Source organism: Macrotis lagotis, chromosome 5, assembly GCF_037893015.1.
Source record: "Macrotis lagotis isolate mMagLag1 chromosome 5, bilby.v1.9.chrom.fasta, whole genome shotgun sequence".
In the NCBI taxonomy this organism is placed as follows: Eukaryota; Metazoa; Chordata; class Mammalia; order Peramelemorphia; family Peramelidae; genus Macrotis; species Macrotis lagotis.
This window is the reverse complement of record NC_133662.1, coordinates 271718900-271740257: the sequence shown is the minus strand read 5'-3', so window position 1 is coordinate 271740257 and position 21358 is coordinate 271718900. Positions and strand designations below refer to the sequence as shown.

General features: G+C 43.7%; 1 protein-coding gene across 1 annotated transcript in view; it reads left to right on the top strand.

Moving 5' to 3' along the window:
• The window catches only part of COL6A1 (collagen type VI alpha 1 chain), a 44169-nt gene extending 26933 nt beyond the window's left edge, over positions 1 to 17236 (top strand). The window contains exons 21-35 of the mRNA XM_074189896.1: positions 3029 to 3091; positions 3840 to 3902; positions 5676 to 5726; positions 5951 to 5986; positions 6578 to 6640; positions 7442 to 7507; positions 8286 to 8321; positions 8790 to 8826; positions 9961 to 9969; positions 10535 to 10668; positions 12586 to 12695; positions 13890 to 14073; positions 14493 to 14679; positions 15418 to 15447; positions 15594 to 17236. Of these exons, the coding sequence (XP_074045997.1) occupies positions 3029 to 3091; positions 3840 to 3902; positions 5676 to 5726; positions 5951 to 5986; positions 6578 to 6640; positions 7442 to 7507; positions 8286 to 8321; positions 8790 to 8826; positions 9961 to 9969; positions 10535 to 10668; positions 12586 to 12695; positions 13890 to 14073; positions 14493 to 14679; positions 15418 to 15447; positions 15594 to 16216 (1692 nt within the window). The 3' untranslated portion in view covers positions 16217 to 17236. The remainder of the gene's footprint in view (positions 1 to 3028; positions 3092 to 3839; positions 3903 to 5675; positions 5727 to 5950; positions 5987 to 6577; positions 6641 to 7441; positions 7508 to 8285; positions 8322 to 8789; positions 8827 to 9960; positions 9970 to 10534; positions 10669 to 12585; positions 12696 to 13889; positions 14074 to 14492; positions 14680 to 15417; positions 15448 to 15593) is intronic.
• Positions 17237 to 21358: the final 4122 nt, after the last annotated feature.

Here is a 21358-nt window from a genome sequence, read left to right as displayed (position 1 = left end):
TTGAGTTTATGATAGCCAAGGTCTTCAAGAGATCTAGATGCCAATCCCTCTTCCATTTACTCCAAAAGCCATCTGGTCTGACCCCATCATTTCATAGAGGAGGAAACTGAGGGAGGCCTAAAGAGGGCAAGAGATTGTTGCAAGGTCACCTCCATGTAGCAGGTGCAAAGCTTGGGATGTGAGCCTGTCTTTGGATTCTAAACGGATCCTATGTGTGGTGCCTGGGGGACATGGGTCATGTCATATATGGTGCTGGGGCCTGGCCAGCATCTGGCAGGGATGTGAGGGTGGTGACAGGCTCTAGGCCCCTGCTTCCAAAACATCTGTCCTAATATCTTTGAACTGAGAGTTCAGACAGGGCTTAAGTTGTGGGTATTTATTTTGGCTTACTGCAGGGCAGATGAAGGGAAAGATTGAATTCTTCCCCAGGGAAGGTCTGTGCATGATGGCTCCCATAAACAGCCTGCCCCCGTAGCCCCAGCGGATAAGCACCTTCATCTGTTTGAAAGCTGGCATCAAATCCATTGATGGGATTGAAGTGATTTGCATAGTAAATGAGCCCTCTCCCCCTCACCCCCCCACCCCCACTCTCTTCCCTCTCCAAGTCTGGACCCATTGGGGGCCCATTCACCCTTGTCTCCTTTTGCTGAAACTGTCCAATGAGTCCATAGGAGCTGAGATTTTGATTTGAAAATAATTTATCTTCAAGTCTAAAGGAGGGAAGAAGTTAGCCCTCAAAGGATAGGGTTGGGTCTGGAGCCAAGAAAAATCTGGACTTTGAATAGGACACAAGCCCAGAATAACAGAGCTTGTGGGGATTTTGAAGGTCACCAGGTCTGGACCAACCTCATCTCTAACATGCAATCATGTCACCTCCGAAGGAGGCCCCCATCTTGCCACTTATTCAAAGAGATAAGACCACTAACCTCCACTAAGCCTCAGGCTCCTCATTCACAAAAAGAGATCCTCCATGGAGTCCTTCATGACTCCATCGTAGTGGGACTGGGAGACTCCAGATGCATAGCAACAGTTAGGAATGTTCTTTAGGAGGCAGCACAAGTCCTCTGGTGGAGTATCAGACAGGACTATTGGGATTTTCCAGAATCTTGGAGTTAGAGGGGAGTTGGGGCCACCTGAGGAGGAACTCCCCTGTGATATGGGTCATCAAACTTCTTCTTGGGACCCTCCAATGAGGGGATCCCATCACCTCCTGAAGCAGCCCATTTTTATGCTAGGACAGCTCTGATCACCCAGAAATATTTGCAGATAGAAACTGAATTCTGACTCTTTATGACTCTTTCTCATTTCCCCTAGTGCTTGCTTCTAAGGCCAGGAGGGACAACCTAACCCTTCCTCTTCCTGGCATCTCTTCAAACCCTTCAACACACCTGCAGTGTCCTCCCTCCATCTTCTCCTTCCCAGACTGGACCTTCCCTTTCTTCTTTATAGGGCGTGTTCTCTAGTCTTGGTGCCACCTTCATCCTCCTGCTCCAATCTGTCAAATTCACTCCTAAAATGGGGCCCCAGAGCTAAGTACAGGACATGGAGGGGAATTGTAGAAGTTTATTCAGGAAGGCTTAGGGAGATGACTACCACCTCTGAGCTCAGGGGTGGTCCTCACCTCTTCTCATTCTGAAAGCATTTAACTTCCCTTCTCCTCCCTCCAGTGCCTCTTGATTCCCATCTTTAGCTTGCCTGTACTGCCAGGGCCCAGCATCCCCCAGACAACCTTAGGGTCATCCACACCTTCTCTCTTATTCTCACCCCTACTCTTGATCTGTCAGATATCATTGTTTCTGCCTTCATAGCATCTGTCCCATAAGAGCTAGGGTGCAGCCTCTCATCACCTCTCTGCAGGTCCATTGCAATAGCTCTCCCTGTCCCAAGTCTCCAACTCGTCCTTCAATCAACTGCCAAAGCAAGTTTCCTAAAATAATCCTGCCTTCAGGGAGTTTCCTGTCTACTGAGGCATCTGAATGGATCAGATCCTTTGCTATATGAGTAGATCTAACTTTGGAGATACCAATGTATCCAAACCTTGATGTCCAGGGGATGGCAAGGCCAAGTCTTCAGACCCAGTTTCTGCTGGGTTCTCAGTGTAGGCCCCAGGGTCTGTCTTCTGATCTCAACTTTAAAAAAAATTCAAATTCACTGTTTCACTTTGCTTGTCTGTACATCACACCCCCACCCCAATAAAAATGTAAGAAGAAAGGAAGATATCGAAGGAGATCCCATACTGCCTCCTCTCCTGTTTGGGAACCTTAGGGGTCTAGGGGGTGAACACCCAGAGGCTAGCTTTGGACAGGTTGGTTTATAGTCTAGGACCACTCTACCAGACCATTGCTCTCCTCTTCTTGAGGTTATACTGGTCCCCAGTTTCCACCCTGCCAAAGCTTTACATTCAGTCTGTCTGTTGGCTGGATGGCATCTGAAGGGAAAGCACAAGCTCTGCCTTTGGTCCCTGATTGGTACTGGGAGCATCCAGGCTAAAGAACAGTGTTTACAAACAGGGATGGAAACCTCCAGAAAATCCAGATGAAGAGCAAGAAGGCCATCTTAGAGACCTTCTGGATAGGTAACCTCTTCTCTAGAGAGGGAGAATCAAGAGGAAATGGAATCCTTTGAGTGGCCCCTTGCCGTGACATCAGGACAGGTCATCATGAGTTTTCCAGGGATACCATACCCCAGAAGCTCCCTACTTTCCTGCCCAAGTATCCCATTTAATCCCTTGGGCTGCAAATGTTATAGTATCCTTTGGAGTAACCTGACTCTCCTGCAATCCTACCAGATATTTGGCTATGGAAGGCAGGAGAGGGCCTCATCAGTCATGCTAGCTAAGCAGGATTAAAGGAATTCAGGACTTTCCAAGAGCCCTGAGCATCCTTCAAGTGTGTTTCTGTGGACAAACAATCCTCCAAAAATCACAAACAAAAGCAGTTTTGCCAAAGACAATGACTCCTGGGGTTAGGTGACATTTTGACTGGGACAGTATGATCTCAGAAACTGATTGAGTTCTCTGTTCATCCAGGGTGAGGCTGGACCTGTTGGACCAAAGGGCTACCGAGGAGATGAAGGTCCTCCAGGAATTGAGGTGAGTGGCTGGAGGTGTTGGCTGACCCAGTCTTGCTCTGTCCTGGAATGTTGGGGAGGTCATGGAGGATCCCTTGTTATCCAGGGGTGGGCAGTAGAATTCTCCCAAGTCAGTCAGCTTCTCTACTAAATTTATTTTTATGACTTTAATGTTCAGATCATGCATCTATTTACCATGAAATATGGTATAAGATATTGGTTTAAGCTTAATTTCTACCAATCCCTTTTTCAATTTCTCGGAAGCTATTATCAAATAGAGTTCTTCAGGGTAGTTAGGTGGCACAGTGGATAGAGCATCAGTCTGGAGTCACAAGGACCTGAGTTCAAAATCTGGCCTCAGACACTTAATAATTATTTAACTGTGCAACCTTGGGCAAGTCAATTAGCCTCATTGCTTCTTCAAACAAATAAACAAACAAACAAAAAAGATAAAATTCTTTCCTAGAAAACAAATGCTTTTTGTTCTGGGACTGCATCCTCCATTGAGATTCTCTCTTCCTCAAAATTTCTTCTCCTTTTGCTAAGCCTCCTTTTCCAGGACCTTTCCTCACCCTCTTTAATGAAATGCTTTCCCCATAACCTTTTCCGGTCTCTCCTATAGTTGTGTTTGAAAGACACAACTATATTTTCTCACTCTAGTTCTCCGAATCTCCATTTGGGGGGGAATGACTTAGAATATAATCAGCACCCCAAGCCACAAAAATAAGTCTAATTATCCTAAGGTATTTCTTTCCCCTTCTACTTTTCAGGGTCCCAGAGGAGTTCCAGGACTCTCAGGTCCCCCTGGAGATCCTGGTCTTATGGGTGAAAGGGTAAGTGACCTCATCAGTTACTGTGGACTGCTACCATCTCAGGAGGGAAAGCAGTGCCTCGGGTGTTCCTGGATGGGCATTCAGGGATGAGGAGATCATGTCTTGGCTGGGGAAAGGCACACTCATGGCAGCCTGGAGGGAAAGGCATGGCTGGGTATTGACAATAGTGTTTAGGAAAAACAGAAGGAAGAGCTGGAGGAAAGAATAAAATAAGCACTAGAACATTCCATTAGGAAAAGCACAAAAGCAAACCATCATCATCTTCACTTTCAGATGACTTAAACCTTCCACTCTCAGATCCAGTGTCCCTTCCATTTGTGCCCCCTTTCCATTTGGCTTCCAAAGGGGCTGAGAGTGCTAGCAATACATTGGAATGACCTGGTGGAAAGCCTCCAAGAAGGGTCCCAGCCCCCAAAGTCAGGAAACCCTCTGGCCAAGAAGGAGAGGGAAGAGAGGGATTGGTGGGGGAGCAGAGGTATTTCCATCTTCTTCCTTTGGAATCCTGCCAGGCCAGCTTCTCAGGCTTGGAATCAAGGCAGCATACTCAAGGTTTCTGTAACTGGAATCTCTTTGCACTTCAGGATCTGGGGCAAAATCCAAGGGGTTCCCTTGATTGAAATGGGCAGGAAGGACAATTAACTGGAAAACCAGTCACCCGGGTTCTCATTCCAAGTCTTCCAGCAATTTGTTCTGTGATCTTGGGAAAGTCATTGACCCTCCATGGGTCTCAGTGTCCCCATCTGAAAAGACAAGACAGTCTCTGAGGTTCCTTCTGTCTGACCTTAAAAACAGCATCACCATATACAAATTCTATTATATTATTCTATAGCCATAGGGGAGATTCTTCATATGTAATGAATTTCTACCACTCTCACCACCCTCAAAATAGGGATGGCCACAGAGCTGGCCACTCCCAAGTTTGGCTCTCATTCATGAAATCATATGACCAGAGGGAGTAGTTCTCTGGGACCTGCCAGGTCAGAGGGCCCACCTCCTCTAGAGGGTCTCTTTTCTTGACCCTCAGTAACACTATGTCCACATGAAATCAGATTGGACTGAAGCCGTGACAGGTCAAGGGGCTAAGACTGGCTGATGAGGAAAACTAGCAATCATTGAATCCCATGTCCTTGAGGCTCATTTAAAAGGGATTGGATTTCCATGGGTAAAATCCATGCCTCCCAAGCAAAGGTTTCTTGTGGCATGGCAGCCCTACCAAGAGAGGCTTGGTCCTGGGGCCAAACCCTGATATGATTTTTATAGTCAGTCTACTGAGCTTCATGGAGAGGAAGGAGGAAGTCAGGCCAGCCCTTCTCCCTGAAGCACCCTGGAGCTGGATCAGGGACTCCCAAGGGGCTCCACAGATTTTCCAGGCCTCTTCAAAGAGCAGATGCTGTGACTTCCCTTCTAGTGGTTTATCTAAACTTCAGACCACTTGACATTTTTGTGTGGGAGAGAGCTCTGAGTTTTGTAAGCAGAGTCTAGCTGCCTCTGGGAACATAATCATACAAACCAGGCGGCTCTGCCCTCATTGCAGGCCAGGGACGTCACCTTCTGAATCAAAGTAGACAGGCTTCCCAGGAGGCTGGGCATAGCGGGCATCCAGCCAGACTTGCTTCTTCTTTGGCAGAAAGGAGGGACTGTGAATTTGGGGGAAGGAGGGGTAGGCAACACCCCAGGAGGGCTGCAGAGAAGGTCACAGCCAGGGAAGGGACATCTCCCTTTGGTGATGGTCATTCTCAGACATTCTTTGGGTATCTTTTGTTGTCTTTCTAGGGTGAAGATGGGCCCCCGGGGAATGGAACAGAAGGCTTTCCAGGCTTTCCAGTAAGTGTCGTCCTGCCTTTACCCCCCTCTGCAACCAAAAGGCTTGGACAGCTCTGTGAGCTCGGGCTAGCAATGCCTCCCCTCCTGGGGGACAGAATCCCCTGCTCTGAAGAGGTGGCAGCAGCCTCACCTCAGGGCTTGCCCCATTCACCAAGCCTCACCAAGCCACAGTGCTGGAAGAATGGTCCATCTCACAAACTGGTCTCTCCTTTTCTTTCCCTCAGGGTTACCCAGGCAACAGGGGCCCTCCTGGTATCAATGTGAGTATAGACACATACAGGGCTTTGCCCCCACTAGATGCCCTGCTTTTAGTCTACCTCTGTAGCCCTGAGAAGAGGCCCCCCAGTGCAGGCAGCTCTGAAGGACTTGTCTCCAGCCCAAGCTCTGCTGCCATGTCCCAAACTAGGGACCCAATCCTGCCCTCCAGACGCTTCCCTTTATTGCACTGTCCCCCAACCCAGACAATGGGAGCCAGGACCTGAAGTTTCCGGATTCTAGAAGTCAAGCCACTTCTTCACTCTACCCATCGACCCTCCCTCCCCAGACTACAGTTAGGTGGGGTTCCATGGAGCCACATGAACACATGGGCAGTGTGGGACCATCTTTCACTCCCCATACTCTGGGCTTTTTCAGCTTTCATCTTTTTCCAAAATGGACACTATGGCTTCTGGATTTTGTCAAACAATCTCTCCTCTCTACTCTGACAAGGGAGACTCACACATGCATAAAGTCCTTGATCCCCAGCAGCGCTATCACGTGGCTTTGTGTCATGATGGACATCCTGTCACAGGGATTGCTCAGGGCTCACCCTGAGCAGACATTAATCAGAGCCATCTTCTCCCCATGGACAGGGCAGTAAAGGCTATCCCGGTGTCAAGGGAGATGAAGGAGAGGCTGGCGACCCTGGCGAGGACGTAAGTAACAAGCATACACTAGCAGTCACCCTGATGCTAGGAAATAGCCAGTCACACATGCAATCCTGAGGAGCCATCTTCTACCCTAGTGACTTAGAGATAAACTGACCACTTCTAGAGACCAATGTAAAGAGAACATCCTAAAAATCTGTCCTTTTATTTCCCATTTGTGAAACCCAGGAAATCTCTTTCCCAACATGCTAAGATCTTCTCCAGTTGAGTCTTCACTCCCTTCACTGATGCAAATAACAACCTTCTTCTTTTAGAATCCTTTCCTCTCTGTCTCTCCATCCTGCCTTCATGGAGTCCTACCAGGTAATTGGTCACTGGGGCCCAGAACACTGTTGGGCAGTCTGTCCATCTGTGACCCCCCATCTCTCTCTCTCTCTCTCTCTCTCTCTCTCTCTCCACACACACACACACACACACACACACACACACACACACACACACACAAACTTTCTGTAGAATCAGCCTACTGCCAATTTCTGCTACTTCTGTCCTTGATGGTACTTTCTCCTTTGGTCTAGAAGCCCTCACTGGTAATATGCTACAACAAGTTGGACCGACCATTGTCCTTCCCATTGCCTCTTGGGGCACCCACACTTCTGTCCTCCAAGAGAAACACCAACCCATTGGAGATATGATCCTTCTTAATTCCAGCCAATTTAGAAACATCAGGAGCTCTGGGCTCATCCAAAATCTAGTTGGGGCAGAAAGACCTTCTTGTGGATGGAGCCGCCATCTTAAAAGAGTTGCCATTCTCCAAACAAATGATAGTCTTTTCTTGCTTTCTTTCAGAGCAATGACATCTCCCCACCAGGGATTAAGGGGGCCAAGGGCTACAGAGGCCCAGAAGGTCCTGCAGTAAGTAGCATGAATGCATGAAGGATGTGAGAACATCCAGAAAAATCAAGGGAGAGAACTGAAAAGACAGGAAGGACTGAGGAGGGTGGGCCATCTCTTTTGCTTTTACTTCCCTTAATTTTTAGCAGCCTCTGAGGGTCCCTCCCTTTGCCATCTAGCCCAGCTCCAAATAGAGCCAGCCATGGAGCCAGACATTGTCTGGGAGCCCCTCACCAGCTAAGTCAGCAGAGTGAAATCTCGAGGAGACATTCTAGCTTTCTGTGAATTGTCTGATGTGACCAAAGCAGCAGATGGAAATCTTGTCTCTGACTTGAAGTGTTTGGCCAGGCTGCTGGGAAAGAGTTTAGATTAAGCAATCACTTCTTGCCAGGAGCCAAGTTACAGAATTTTCCACTGGCTGTCTTAAGAGGTCAGATCTTTAAAAGGGTTCCCACTAGCACCTCAAGTGGAGAAGGTACAAATTTAAGGGATGGAAATGGGATCTGCCAACCTAGGAGAGATAGAAAATTGGAAAGAGATGACAGGTCACAAACTGGTGATTCAGGTCCCTGTCCAATGATCCATCAGCAGGCACATTCTGGGCACTGACTGGGAGCCTATGGCAAGACCAATTTCAGTTTCCGAGAGTCAGGGGTGGGGGAGGGCTGATCTCTCACCTTGTGACTCAGCCATGGTGGAAGGGGAGCAAAGGTCAATAGGACATTCTCCTTGATCTTTCCTGCTTCCATTTTCTTTTATTATTGTCTACCCCTCATAATGTATTTTTTGTCTCAACCAGGGACCCCCAGGACCCACAGGGCCTCCAGGACCAGATGTGAGTAAATCATGCCACTTTCCCATGATGACTTCCCTTTTATTGGCCTCAGTCACAGAATATGGGAGAAATTCATTTGACCTTAGATCACCATGGAACTGAAATCTACTACCCTGCTTCTAGACCTCTGGCTTGTACAAGGAGTGAACCAAGCTTGAGGGACCAGAGTCCTAGAAGCTGAGAATCCAAGAGGGAGAAGGGATGTAGGGGGACCAAAGGAAGTCTCCCTTTAGATCTCAGTTCCCCTGCTTGTCAAAGGACAGTATGGAACCACTTGAGTTCTAAAGTCCCTTCTAGGTGGGGGGGGGGGGGGGACATCCATGGGGAAGGCTCTCTGGTCTCCCAATTCTCTCCTGAGCTAGGTCTCATTTTCCCTGAACTTCCATCAGCCAAGTGGCCCCCTTCTCACCAGGGTGTTCAAGAACTTCTTCTGCCTGCAGAATGATGACTCTTTTTTTCTCTCCTCAGGAATGTGAAATATTGGACATAATCATGAAAATGTGCTGTAAGTATTTTGCTAATCATTGAAATGACTCGAGTAGAGTGTTGGGAGGTTGGTTTGGGGAGGTGAAGGAGGATCTCTGAGTCAGTCCATCAATTTGGCAGCAACCATCAATTCAGCCTTGACTCTGGAGTGATGCTCAGCTCCAAGTTGGAACAGTGCCACTCTTGAAAACTCCCCAGAAACATGTAGTGCTGATGTTCTTATCCCCAGTTTGCAGATTAGGAAAGCCTAGCCCTTAGGGAGGTAAAGTGACTAGCCTAAGGTCAGACTGCCAGGATGTGGCCAAACCAGGCTCCCAATTCTGTCTTGGTTATTTACCCTATCCCGTGCTAAACCAGGGTATCCTGAACTGGCATGTTCTAGATGCCCAGTAGGATGGTTTTGACAAGATGGGACAGCAAATTCAATGAATCAATTCTATTAATACTGCTAGTTAATCACCAGTTGGTCATCAGTAAGTGAATGTTCAATGAACAGTAAGTGACCACTGAATTCTCTCAAAATGGCAGCCCAATGTGGTATAGATCAGTATTAACAAATTCAAATAGAAACAAGGATCACTAAGCCATATATAAGAATCTCTGTAGACCACATATTGGCCTAGAAAACCATAAGTGAATACCATCTGTGTTTTATTGTATTTTATTTGCTTTGGCAACTATTTCTTGATTGCATTTTAATCTGTATGGGTACCATATGCTTGACACCTCTGGCATAGATGAGGATGACGGCCTTGGTGGTATTCTACAGCAGAAGGCATTGTTGCCATTATTCCCATTTCTGTTGTAAAGAACCACTCACCTGGTATGTCCATATGCTCAAAGTGCAAGTGAAGGCTGAAGCATTAAGCACCCCCATTTTATTTTTCCCTAACAACCCAAGAAGGGGCTCATTTTGAAGCCCAGTGCTTCTTCCAATGGCCTGTCCCCTCAGGGGATATTCCCCACACTATGGCAGGATAATCCCAGAATTACAAAGTAGGGACTTCTGCTTATGAGAGACCCAAGTCAAGGTTGGAAGTGGAGAAAAATGAAAGCGCTCCTTCAGATGAATGGCTTGCCCTAATTTCTGGTCAAGAGCCATGTGAAGTTTGCCTTGTATTTTAATTTCTTCTTTTCCCTTTTCTTTCCCCAGCTTGCTGTGGTGAGTAATGATCATTTTACAACTCTTTAAAAGAATGTGCATCCTACATTTGTGTCATTCTCCAGCCATTGCATGACCAGGCCCCATTTGGATGATAGGAGAGCAATTTGATGTTTGGCCAAACTCAGGGTTTGTTAGGTTCAAGCATGAATTGAGACAGATGGTTCAGATCTATACATTGAACTTTGTGAGGGCTCCAAGGAGACAGTGACAGCATCCTTGCCTTGGGTTTCCCAACTGTTGATAAGGGTAGGGTGTGGAATGACTATACACTTTACAAAGAATCAATAGAGGACATCATCATCATCATCCAAAATAGGGTCTGCTATAAATATTGGGGGGGGAGGAAAGGAGGAAGGAAGAGAGGAGACTGTTCCCTTTGTATCTCTGCTGTGTCTCAAGCATGCAGAGAATCTCAAACCTACATTTAAATAATATAGACATCTGAAACTAAGGGATAAATCATCCCAACAAAGAATCTTCTCTGAGTGTAACTCATCTCAAGACACAACTTCAAGACTAGTCAGTTGTGGTAACACTTCTGATGTCTCCTGTTTTGGAACAGAATGTAAGTGTGGGCCCATCGACATCCTCTTCGTGTTGGACAGTTCAGAAAGCATTGGTCTTCAGAACTTTGAGATCGCCAAAGACTTCATTGTCAAGATCATTGACAGGTTAAGCAGAGATGAATTAGTGAAGGTAAGGCCCTGGACCCCCAACTCTTAAGTTCTGGCAGGAGCCCTTAGTCCAACCTCAGGGTCTTTCCATTGTCCCACATCTGACAAGAGGCCGCTCTACCCCAGAAGACCTTTGAGTTCATCCACACCTTGGTGTGACTCTCCAAAGGAAGCTTTCCTTTCCCTTTGAAGTGACCATGTCTACAGGTTTCCCTTCTGTTTTTAAGCAAAGAGGTTTTCTTTCTCCTGGGAAACATTCATGTAAGACAAGCTTTCTTAGCTTATACATCTGTCAATCAATATGCATAAACCATCCAACTACATGCTCATTATTGGCTCCAGATTACATATAGTAGGGACAAATATAATTTTCACAAACCACACAGAGATGGTCAGGACACCCATGTCCAAATTCTGTAATTACAGTTTTAACTATCATTTAGTAGTTGTCATGTTGGATATGGCGTGTTGATGACACCATGACCAGAAGAGAAATCAGTTATGACCTTCTAAGCTATTTGCTAAATACTCTGAATTAGTCAGCCATTCCATCATCAGATATTTATTTAAAGGAAAGAAAAGGAGAGATTCTCCCTACCATGTTCCTCCTCACCAATTCTCCAATTCCCTCCCAAGCTAAAAGCACAATGGTGGGTAGTAATAACGAAGAGAGTCAGAGAGTTCAGACAAAGCTCCTGAAAAAAGAGAATCTGAGCCACCATGAAGAGATGGGAGAGCCTTGGGTCTAGACCAATCCCAGAATCTGAGAGCTGGAAAGGACCTCAGAGATGATCTAGTCTAATCTTTACTAATTACTAATTAAATTAAACAAATACTTCCTGCATGCTAGCAAATGAGGTATAAGACAAGTAAGAAACAACCCTTGTCCTCAAGAAGCCTACAGTCACTTCTACAACATCTCCAAGAAGTGGTGACCATAGCCTTAGTTTGAAGACCTCCTCAGAGAAGGAGCTAACTCCACAGGCAGTCCACTCTACTTGGGGACAAATTTCTCAATTATTCTCAATTTCCTTACATTCAACCTAACTTCTTAGCTTCATATGGAAAATATAGATAAGAAATATGGTCTTTCAAAAATCATCAAACCATTAGCCTTTTTTCCATAAATTTCTCTCTCACGTTCCTTTCTAAATATGGGTAGTAAATATAATCAATCAGAATACAAAACACATGGAGAAAAGGAATCACTCATCCCAGGATCATGATGAAGCTCACCTAGACTAGCTCAGCTCATTAGACTTTTAAAATCTGTCCAATAATGATTTCAAAAGAACCATGGATTTAAATGTTCACTCCTGAAAAGTAATTCAAGGATATTATCACTGGACCCATTCAAGGAAGATGCAGTGGACTCTGGACACATCTTATATGGAACACAAACCACATATAGAATTATTAATGACAAGCAATTTTCCCCAAATTGTCCAGATGAAAGAGTTATAGCTTATAGCTTCATATTTCTGCTAATCAACAGAGCCAACAAACATATTTAAAGTTAAGATTTTCTGTTGAACTTCTCCCTGAGGAATTTATAGCTATAACTATTCCCAAGAAGTTTATAGTCATTAATGCATCCAAGGTCACAGTCCCTACTGTTTCAGCACACCTTGATTAGCTACCATACCTGGATATCCATTTTCACTTTTCAAATAATATCTCCCCAAAAGGACTGGTCATAGGATGAGAGGAAAGAATGACAGGTGAACAACCTAGGGCACCAGTCCAGTACAGCAATTTAGAGAGTGTGTGACCATGTTTAGGAGAGGACTTTTTGTTTGTTTGTTTGTTCAATCATTCATTCAGAATAGAATTTGGCAATGGAAACGTAGCAAGAGAGAAAATTTGGTCACTTCTCATGGAAAATGCATCCATCTTGGTTTTGACCGCGTCCACTTTCTTCGTGAATTTTCTTTTGTAGTTTGAACCTGGTGAGTCCCATGCAGGTGTTGTCCAGTACAGCCATAACCGAATGCAGGAGCATGTGAGCTTGAATAACAATAACGTCCAGAATGCCCATGACCTGAAAGAGTAAGTGCCTTCCCCACCCCCCACCTCCCACCCCATTCTCCGCTTCTTGGCTGCCCAATTGACCAGGACGTGCAAGTCCCACCAGCTGTTGAAAGCTAATATCAGAAGGAATATAACTTTTTGACACAACTGGCATCCAACTGAAATCTTCTCTTGTCTTCTGGGAGAAGAATTCTCCCAGACCTGCATCAACCAAAAGGAAACTTGTTTCCATAGACTTGCAAACTGGAAAATGATGTGATTAAAATGTGAATATAGGCCTGATTTGACAATGATGAAGGAGACAACAAAATGACCAGGCTGTCTGCTCCTCACAGAGTCTTAGGGGGCTGGGCTCTGGGAGGGAGAGCTGAATCCTCCAGACACAGATTCTTCTTTTATCACAAATCTGTACCCTGAGCATTTGGAGCATGGCATGTTTAAGAGTACATGTGCCTCCTTTTATTATCAAGATTATCAAATCATGGGGTCATTATGCCATGGCCGTTTCTTTGAAGATAGGCCAAACAAACAAATATCCTGCCTGGATTATTTCCTTCTCCAAAGAAAGCATCAAGTGAATGGCAAATAGAGATTGCATAAGAAAAAATTGGAAGCAAAAATCCATCTATCCCTCTCCAAAAAGAAAGAATGAAATAGTCTGAAGGCTTTCTATTGACTTCCCGGTGTCCTTATTACAGATGCTTGTCCAAAATAATTGCTTCCAAAATGGTGGAACCCTTCCATTAATTATTGCAATTATTAATTCCCTACTATGGTCCATTCATTCTTTTAGGCACTGGGGTACAATAACAAAAGGAAAACACTATCTTCCCCCAAGGAGTAGACATTCTGTCTATCTTTCCTATGTCATTAGTGCCAACAATGCCACTCTGCCATATAGGATGAGGACAGGTCATGAGCATGTGTCCTTACTCTCTCATTGTGGAGAATGGCACAAATGTCAAGCTGGTAAGGGGTGTATGGGGAACAAGAGGGTAATCAAACCCTAATAGGACCGTGACAATTTGTTATCTAAGGTAAATGTGATTGGTATGCTCATTTCTCCCTTCAAGGAAAAAAAAAATAGAATGACTGCTAGACCAAGCAGATTCTACCATCAAATGGTGGCTACCATTAGGACATTGTAATGATGGGAAGGGTATTCTCTCATCCAGGGAGAAGTGGGGTTCTAATCTCTCTCTGTGAATGCAGGGCAGTGAAGAAGCTCCAATGGATGGCCGGAGGCACCTTTACTGGGGAGGCCTTGCAGTACACCATTAATAACCTGCTGCCTCCCACCCAGAATGAACGGATAGCTCTTGTCATCACAGATGGGCGGTCAGACATTGAACGAGACACAACCCCTCTGACTGTGCTCTGTGGAGCAGATGTGGTGGTAAGTTGGAGTAGACCACTCGGCTGAATTCTGGGGCCACTGGACAAGCCAGAAAGGGGGAAATGAGGGAGTGTTCTTCATTAATTCTAGCAGATTTAGGGGAGGAGGGCAAGTGGACTAAGACCTCTTCTCCCCTCAATTCCACAAATCTTTATGAGACACCAAGTGTGTGCCAGACACTGGACAAGCATGGAATAGCAATACAAGGATGGAAATGAAACCATCCCTGCCCTACCCATTCTATCAGGAGACACAGGAACAAAAAGAAGGAAACTGATGGTTATTTGAGTGGAGAAGGGATAAGTATTAACAAAGAAATTGGTTTCCATCCAAAGTTAGTTTGGGTAGAGAAAATCCAAGCAGAAGGAATAAGATTTCTTTAAAGAAGAAAAGCTTAGTAATGGTCTTTGTCCCCACAGGTATTTTCTCTGGGCATCAAGGATCTCTTTGGGGGCAGTGCAAGCCCAGATCAGCTGAATGAAATCTCTTGCCAAGGTCAACCCAGTTCCCCAGGGAAAAGGATGGGCATATCCCTTGTCAAGGAGAACTACGCAGAACTCCTAGATGACAATTTCCTGAAAAACATCACCACTCAAATCTGCATTGGTGAGAATTGCTTGGGGACTTGACCTTGGGCCACCAGGGTGGCCGGGAGGTCTTTTCCTTCAACTTTCCAGTGATTTAGTTATACAGTCAAGATACATTGAAGGGCTATGCTTGGTCCTCATTACCTGGGCTTATTTCAGGTGCCTGCAGGGATAGAGATAGGGATTGGAGCATCCATGGCTTCAACAGGGTACTGACATGTAGGGGGCCCCAGACAAACGTGGCACAGGGATACAGTGCCCCAGTGAGAGAAGCACTAGAGAAACCTTGGCTCTGTCTGGAATCAGCCCATAGGGAGGCCACACTTCATGGTGAGATAGATGAGTGTTTAAAGAAACATCAGTTTGGATATTGAAATTGCAAACTATAAGATGGAGGGTTGAAGTAAGCTGCAAAAGAGAAAACAACACTTAGTGCCAATGTTAGAGAGATCAGGAGATAGCATCAAGGAGCAAGTAGAAGTATGTTCTTCCTTCTCTTTCTCCTGGTCAAAGTGTTTAGGGGCATGAGAGAAGGGACACCTCCCTGGAGAGGGAGGATAAGGATATAGGCAGGATCTTCTGACATGGACAAAGTCAAATTTCCACAAGTACAAGAGAATGATATTAATATTTGTTTAATGCCATAAAATTCTTCTCTCTCTCTCTCTCTCTCTCGCTCTCGCTCTCGCTCTCGCTCTCGCTCTCGTTCTCGCTCTCGCTCTTGCTCTCGCTCTCGCTCTCACTTTCACACACACAGATAAGAAATGCCCAGACTACACCTGCCCAAGTGAGTAACATTTACCTCTTTGCATTGGGACTTCATAATTTTGTCAAATTTTGCTGGTTTTTGATCAGGTCCTGGGGGGTGTGGGGAAGAAGAGAGAATGTCTCTGGAAATATCGGCAACCTAACCACCCCCTTTCTTCTCTGCAGTCCGGTTCACTGCTCCCACAGACATCACAGTCCTATTGGACAGCTCTGCCAGTGTGGGCAAACACAACTTTGAGACTACCAAACGATTTGTCAAACGCCTGGCTGAACGATTCCTCACAGCTGAAAAGGCTGATCCCTCCAATGACGTCCGGTTCTCTGTGGTCCAGTACAGTGGCAGAGACCAACAGAGGCCTGAAACCAATTCCCTGCAGTTCCTCCAGAACTATACGGTGGTAGCCAGCAACATTGACAGCATGGGTTTCATGAACGATGCCACCGACGTGAACGCTGCCATTCGCTATGTGACCTCCTTCTACCGGAGAGCATCCTCAGATCGGGCCAAGAAGAAGGTGCTTCTCTTCTCTGATGGGAATTCCCAAGGGATCACAGAGAGTGCCATTGAGAAGGCTGTGCAGGAAGCCCAGAGAGTGGGCATTGAAATATATGTGCTGGTGGTGGGCAGACAAGTCAATGAACCCAATATTCGTGTCCTGGTCACAGGGAAGACAACTGAATATGATGTAGCCTATGGAGAGCGCCATCTCTTCCGAGTGCCCGACTACCAGTCTCTACTCCAGGGTGTCCTCTACCAAACAGTTTCCAGAAAAATCTCCATCGGCTGAGGGAAGGGGAATGAGAACTTCTTACTGCCCCAGGAGGCTTGCTATATGGTCTTCTCTCATCTGATCCTCTTGCCATTAACCCCTAAACACAGAAATAAAAATGTGACTTGTGACTGTCTCAGCCTCCCAATGGACTTGTTTTAGAGAAGGAAAAAGATCAGAGAAATAGAGCATGAGTCTGCTTTTTGCACATCTCCTCTACCCTCTTGCAGACCCCCTAGCTTGTAGCTCCCTATCAATAGACTTGCATGCAATCCCTTTGGCTGGAATGCTTCTCATCCCTATCTTCAGTCAGAGTCAGCTAGGAAAGCAAACTCTCCACTCAGTGACCACCATTTTCACATGTCTAAAGCAGAAAACTCCTGCACTGGGTGCATCAGCTGAGGACTGATATTCCCTGATATACATGTTTTTTTTCTGAGGGAATATATTGTCTTGTAGTAGCTTGTTCAGGCTTACACTTCACCTCAACAATCTTCATGGCCCATGACAAGCCTGTTAGTCTCATGAAAATTAGTCTATCAGGGAAATCAGTCCCCATCAGGAAAAAGAGAACCCAAAGATTGTGGGAACCACTGACCAAAGCAAGTTCTCTCCACACAAAATGGCTTTTCATCGAGATGGTGCCATTTCCGCCATAGCTTCTTTTCCAAATTTTAAAGATGAAGAATAGGTCACGTTGAAAAGGAGTCACATTAGGCATAGAAATAAAGGTGCTAGTTTCACTCTTGCTGTTTACATATAAACTTTCAACAATCTACTTAACTATCCAGGCTCTGAGAGAAGCAGATAGAGGGCCATCCAAAATTTCCATGGTGCTCCTGCTGCAAACAGATTTTTTTTTGTTTCTTTGTTTTAATTTTCCAAACAAGTTTTCCAAAATTCAATTTCCCTTAACACTCTTGTTTCATTTTACATTGTAAACAAAATATCCCTTATCTGCTGGTTCAATTGTTACTCTTGTGTTCTGCTCCATTATGTCCACACCAATAATTTGTCTAAATAAATGTTTTTCCACAATCTCTTTGTGTGCTGACAGAGTCCTTCTGTCTGTTTCTTCCTGGGGGGAGGACTGGAAACCCCTCCAAACAAAGTCCAGTTGTAGGATATGAATTCTGCCATTAAAATGGCATTGTTCTCACTCCCTCTGACCCTCAAAGGCAACAGAATGCCAATGCTTAATCCTCTTGGCTATACTCACCCAACCTCCCCTCAATTAAAAAAATATAATAGCTTATAAATTTCAGCATGATCCCTCTTCTTTTGATAGCATCATGCTACCCTGGGCTTGCAAGCACCGATGGGCTATATGGATGTCAGCTTTGCTCCTCCTCCCACTAAATTGTCCAGTCATTTCTTCAGAGAAACTTTTGACCACTTGATCTCCCTAAGTGGACCTCTTGTCTTTGCACCTATCTAGCCATCTATATTAACCAGTTTGGGGGTTCAATTGAAGAAGTAACTCACATTTTCACCTAGTCTTATCTACTTTCCTCCTTTCCTGAGCCCAAGACAGGTCTAGAGCTCCTGTCTACCTCCCTATCCTACCCCTACCTCCCCCAGAGTTCCAATCCTTAAGTCTGGTCTAGAATTCCATTCTTGACTTTTCTGTAAATGGCCCTAAGTGAATATAATTATTGCTAATTGTCAGTGACCCCTAAGAGGTCAATCTCCATAAGTGGTTTCTATTCCCTTGGAATCACCAAAAACAGAGTAGGGGGACAAAAAAGGCAATGTCCAAATTATTTCTTCCTCCCATGTTCACATAAAAGTCCCCCCCACTAGCCAGGATAGCTTGACCATCCTCCTCTACATCTCAAAGGGTAGACCCAACACAGCTGACTCATCCTCTGAATTTGGATCAGATCCTCTCCCAAATGTGTAGATGAAACTGGTGGACACCTGATATGCCCTGATTATTTGCTTCTCCTCCCTTATTGCTGTCCTGAGAAAACCCTCTCCCTGGGAGAAGGGAAAAGAAGGATCTGGATTGCTTCTCATGCCTACATTGAGTCATTTAACAAACATGGTTTAAAATGCTGTATTGGAAGTCAGAGAGAAAGAAAAAGAAATGAAACATGGTACTTCCCGATATGGAGTTTACAATTCATAATGTCCCATAGTTAATAATCAAAGTCAATCACATGGAATCCAATATTTCCTCAAATAAGACGAAATAAAACAGAGCCCTTCCTCTTAATAAACACACAGTCTGATAAGGGTCATGCATCCCAAAATTGATGGCTGTCTATCCACCACTTGGATTTCTGAGATCTTATGCCTTTGCACCTGTCTAGCCATCTGTGCTGACCAGTTTGAGGATTAAATTGAAGAAATCACTCAAATTTTCACCTGGTCTTATCTACTTCCCTACTTTCTTGAGGCCAAGTCAGCTCTTGGGCTCCTGCCTACCTCCTTGCCCTCAACAGAACTGCCCAGTCTCTTGAGCCACTGCAGTAGGAGGAACAAGATCCTCTGTGAGAGAAACGTTTTTAAGAGGGAACTGCCTTGCAGGACTAAGTAGTATATATTTGAGGCAATAAAACCATTGCAGAAGAGGAAATAAATTACTTAACCCTAATTCAGAAAAAGAAATTAAAGAAACCATCAATAAACTCCCTAAGAAAAAGTCTCCAGGTCCAGTTGGATTTACAAGTAAATTCTACCAAACATTTAAGGAACAATTAATTCCTATTCCACATAAACTATTTTTAAAGAATAGGGGAGGAAGGAGTTCTACCAAACTCCTTTTATGACACCAACATTGTACTGATACCTAAACTAGGAAGAACCAAAACAGACCAAAAAATTATAGACCAATCTCCCTAATGAATATTGATGCAAAAATTTAACACTTTAGCACTGAGACTACAGCAAGTTATTACCAGGATAATACATCATGATCAGGTTGGATTTATACCAGCCAGGCAGAGTTGGTTCAACATTAGCAAAACACTCAACATAATTAAACATATAAACAGTAAAATCAACAGACACCATATGATTATCTCAATAGTTATTGAAAAAAAGCCTTTGATCAAATACAACTTCCATTCCTATTAAAAGCACTAGAAAGTATAGGAACAAATGGAGTTTTCCTTTAAATAATAAATAGTATCTATCTAAAACCATCAACAAATATTATATTTAATGGAAATAAACTCAGAGCATTTCCAATAAATCCAGGGGTGAAACAAGGATGCCCACTATCACCATTATTATTCAATGTAGTATTAGAAACACTAGCAGTAGCAATAAGAGAAGAAAAAGAAATTGAAGGAATCAGAATTGGCAATCAGGAAGCAAAACTTTCACTCTTTGCAAAAGGTATACCTAGAGAATCCAAGAAAATCATCTAAAAATTTCCTTGAAACAATTAACAAATTCATATATATATATATATATATATATATATATATGTATATATATATGTATATATATAACAAAGCCCAAGAACAACAGATAGAATGAGAAATTCCATTTAAAATAACTTTAGATAACATTAAATACTTGGGAATCTATCTCCCAAGACAAACCCAGAAATTGTATGAACACAATTATAAAGCTCTCCTCACCCAAATAAAGTCAATTCTAACTAATTGGGGAAATGTCAAATGCTCATGGTTAGGTCAAGCTAATATAATAAAAATGACAATTCTACCCAAATTAAATTACTTGTTCTGTGACATGCCAATAAAATGGCCAAATGAATACTTTACTGAGCTAGAAAAAATAGTAACAAAAGTCATCTGGAATAACAAAAGGGCAAGAATAGCAGGAAGGTGGCCTAGTTCTACCAGATCTAAAACTATGCTATAAAGTAGCCATCATTAAAATTTCCTGGTACTGGTTAAGAAATAGAGAAATGGATCAATGGATCACTGGATTAGGATAGGTTCAAAAGAAAATGCAGTAAATGATTACAGCAATCTACTATTTGACAAAACCCAAAGACATCAGCCTCTGTGATAAGAACTCACTGTTTTACAAAAATTTCTGGGAAAACTGGAAAATAGTGTGGCAAAAGCTAAGCATAGATCCACATCTCACACTCTATACCAAAATAAGGTCAAAAATGGGTACAGGATTTAGATATAAAGAGTGATGCTATAGATAAATTAATAGACCAAAAAATATTCTATCTAACTGATCTATGGAAAAGGGATAAATTTATGACCAAACAAGAATTAGAGCACATTATAAACTGAAAAATAAATGATTTTGACTATATTAAATTAAAAGGATTTTACACTAATAAAATCAATGCTGCCAAAATTAGAATAAAAGTGGAAAGTTGGGAAACAATTTTCACAACCAGGAGTTCTGATAAAGGTCTCATTTCTAAAATATATAGAGAAATGCATCAAATTTATAAGGTCACAAGTCATTCCCCAATTGATAAATAGTCAAAGGATATGAACAGACGAGTTTCAAATGAAGAAATTAAATGAAGAAATCAAATGAAGAAAATATAAGCACATGAAAAAAATGCTCCAAATCACTATTGATTAGAGAAGTGAAAATTAAAACAACAGTGAAGTATCTCACACCTATTAGATTAGTCCAGATGAGAAAAAGGGAAGATGATCAATGTTGGACAGGGCGTGGGAGGATTGGGACATGGATGCATTGCTGGTAGAGTTGTAAATGGATCCAACCTTTCTGGAGAGCAATATGGAACTATGCCCAAAGAGTAATAAAACTGTTCATACCCTTTGACCCAGTAATTCCAATTCTAGGACTATATCCAGAAGAAATTGCAAAAAAATGGAAAAAGTCCTACATGTTCCAAAGTATTCATAGCAACCCTTTTTGTAGTGGCAAAGAATTGGAAATCCAGGGGATGTCCATCCAATGAAGAATGATTAAACAAGTTAGGGTACATGAATACTATGGAATATTATTGTTCTATGAGAAACAATAAGGTCAAACTCTAGAAAAGCATGGAATGACTTACGGAATCTGATGCTGAGCAAAGGGAGTAGAGCCAAGAGAAAAATTTACACATCAACATTATGAGATGAATAATTTTAATGGAAGTAACCCCCTCTCGGCAGTCCAGAGAGCTAGGACATCCAGATTTGACAGCTTATGGACTATGTTATCCCCAACCAGAGGAAGAAAAACAAGACAAAACAAAAC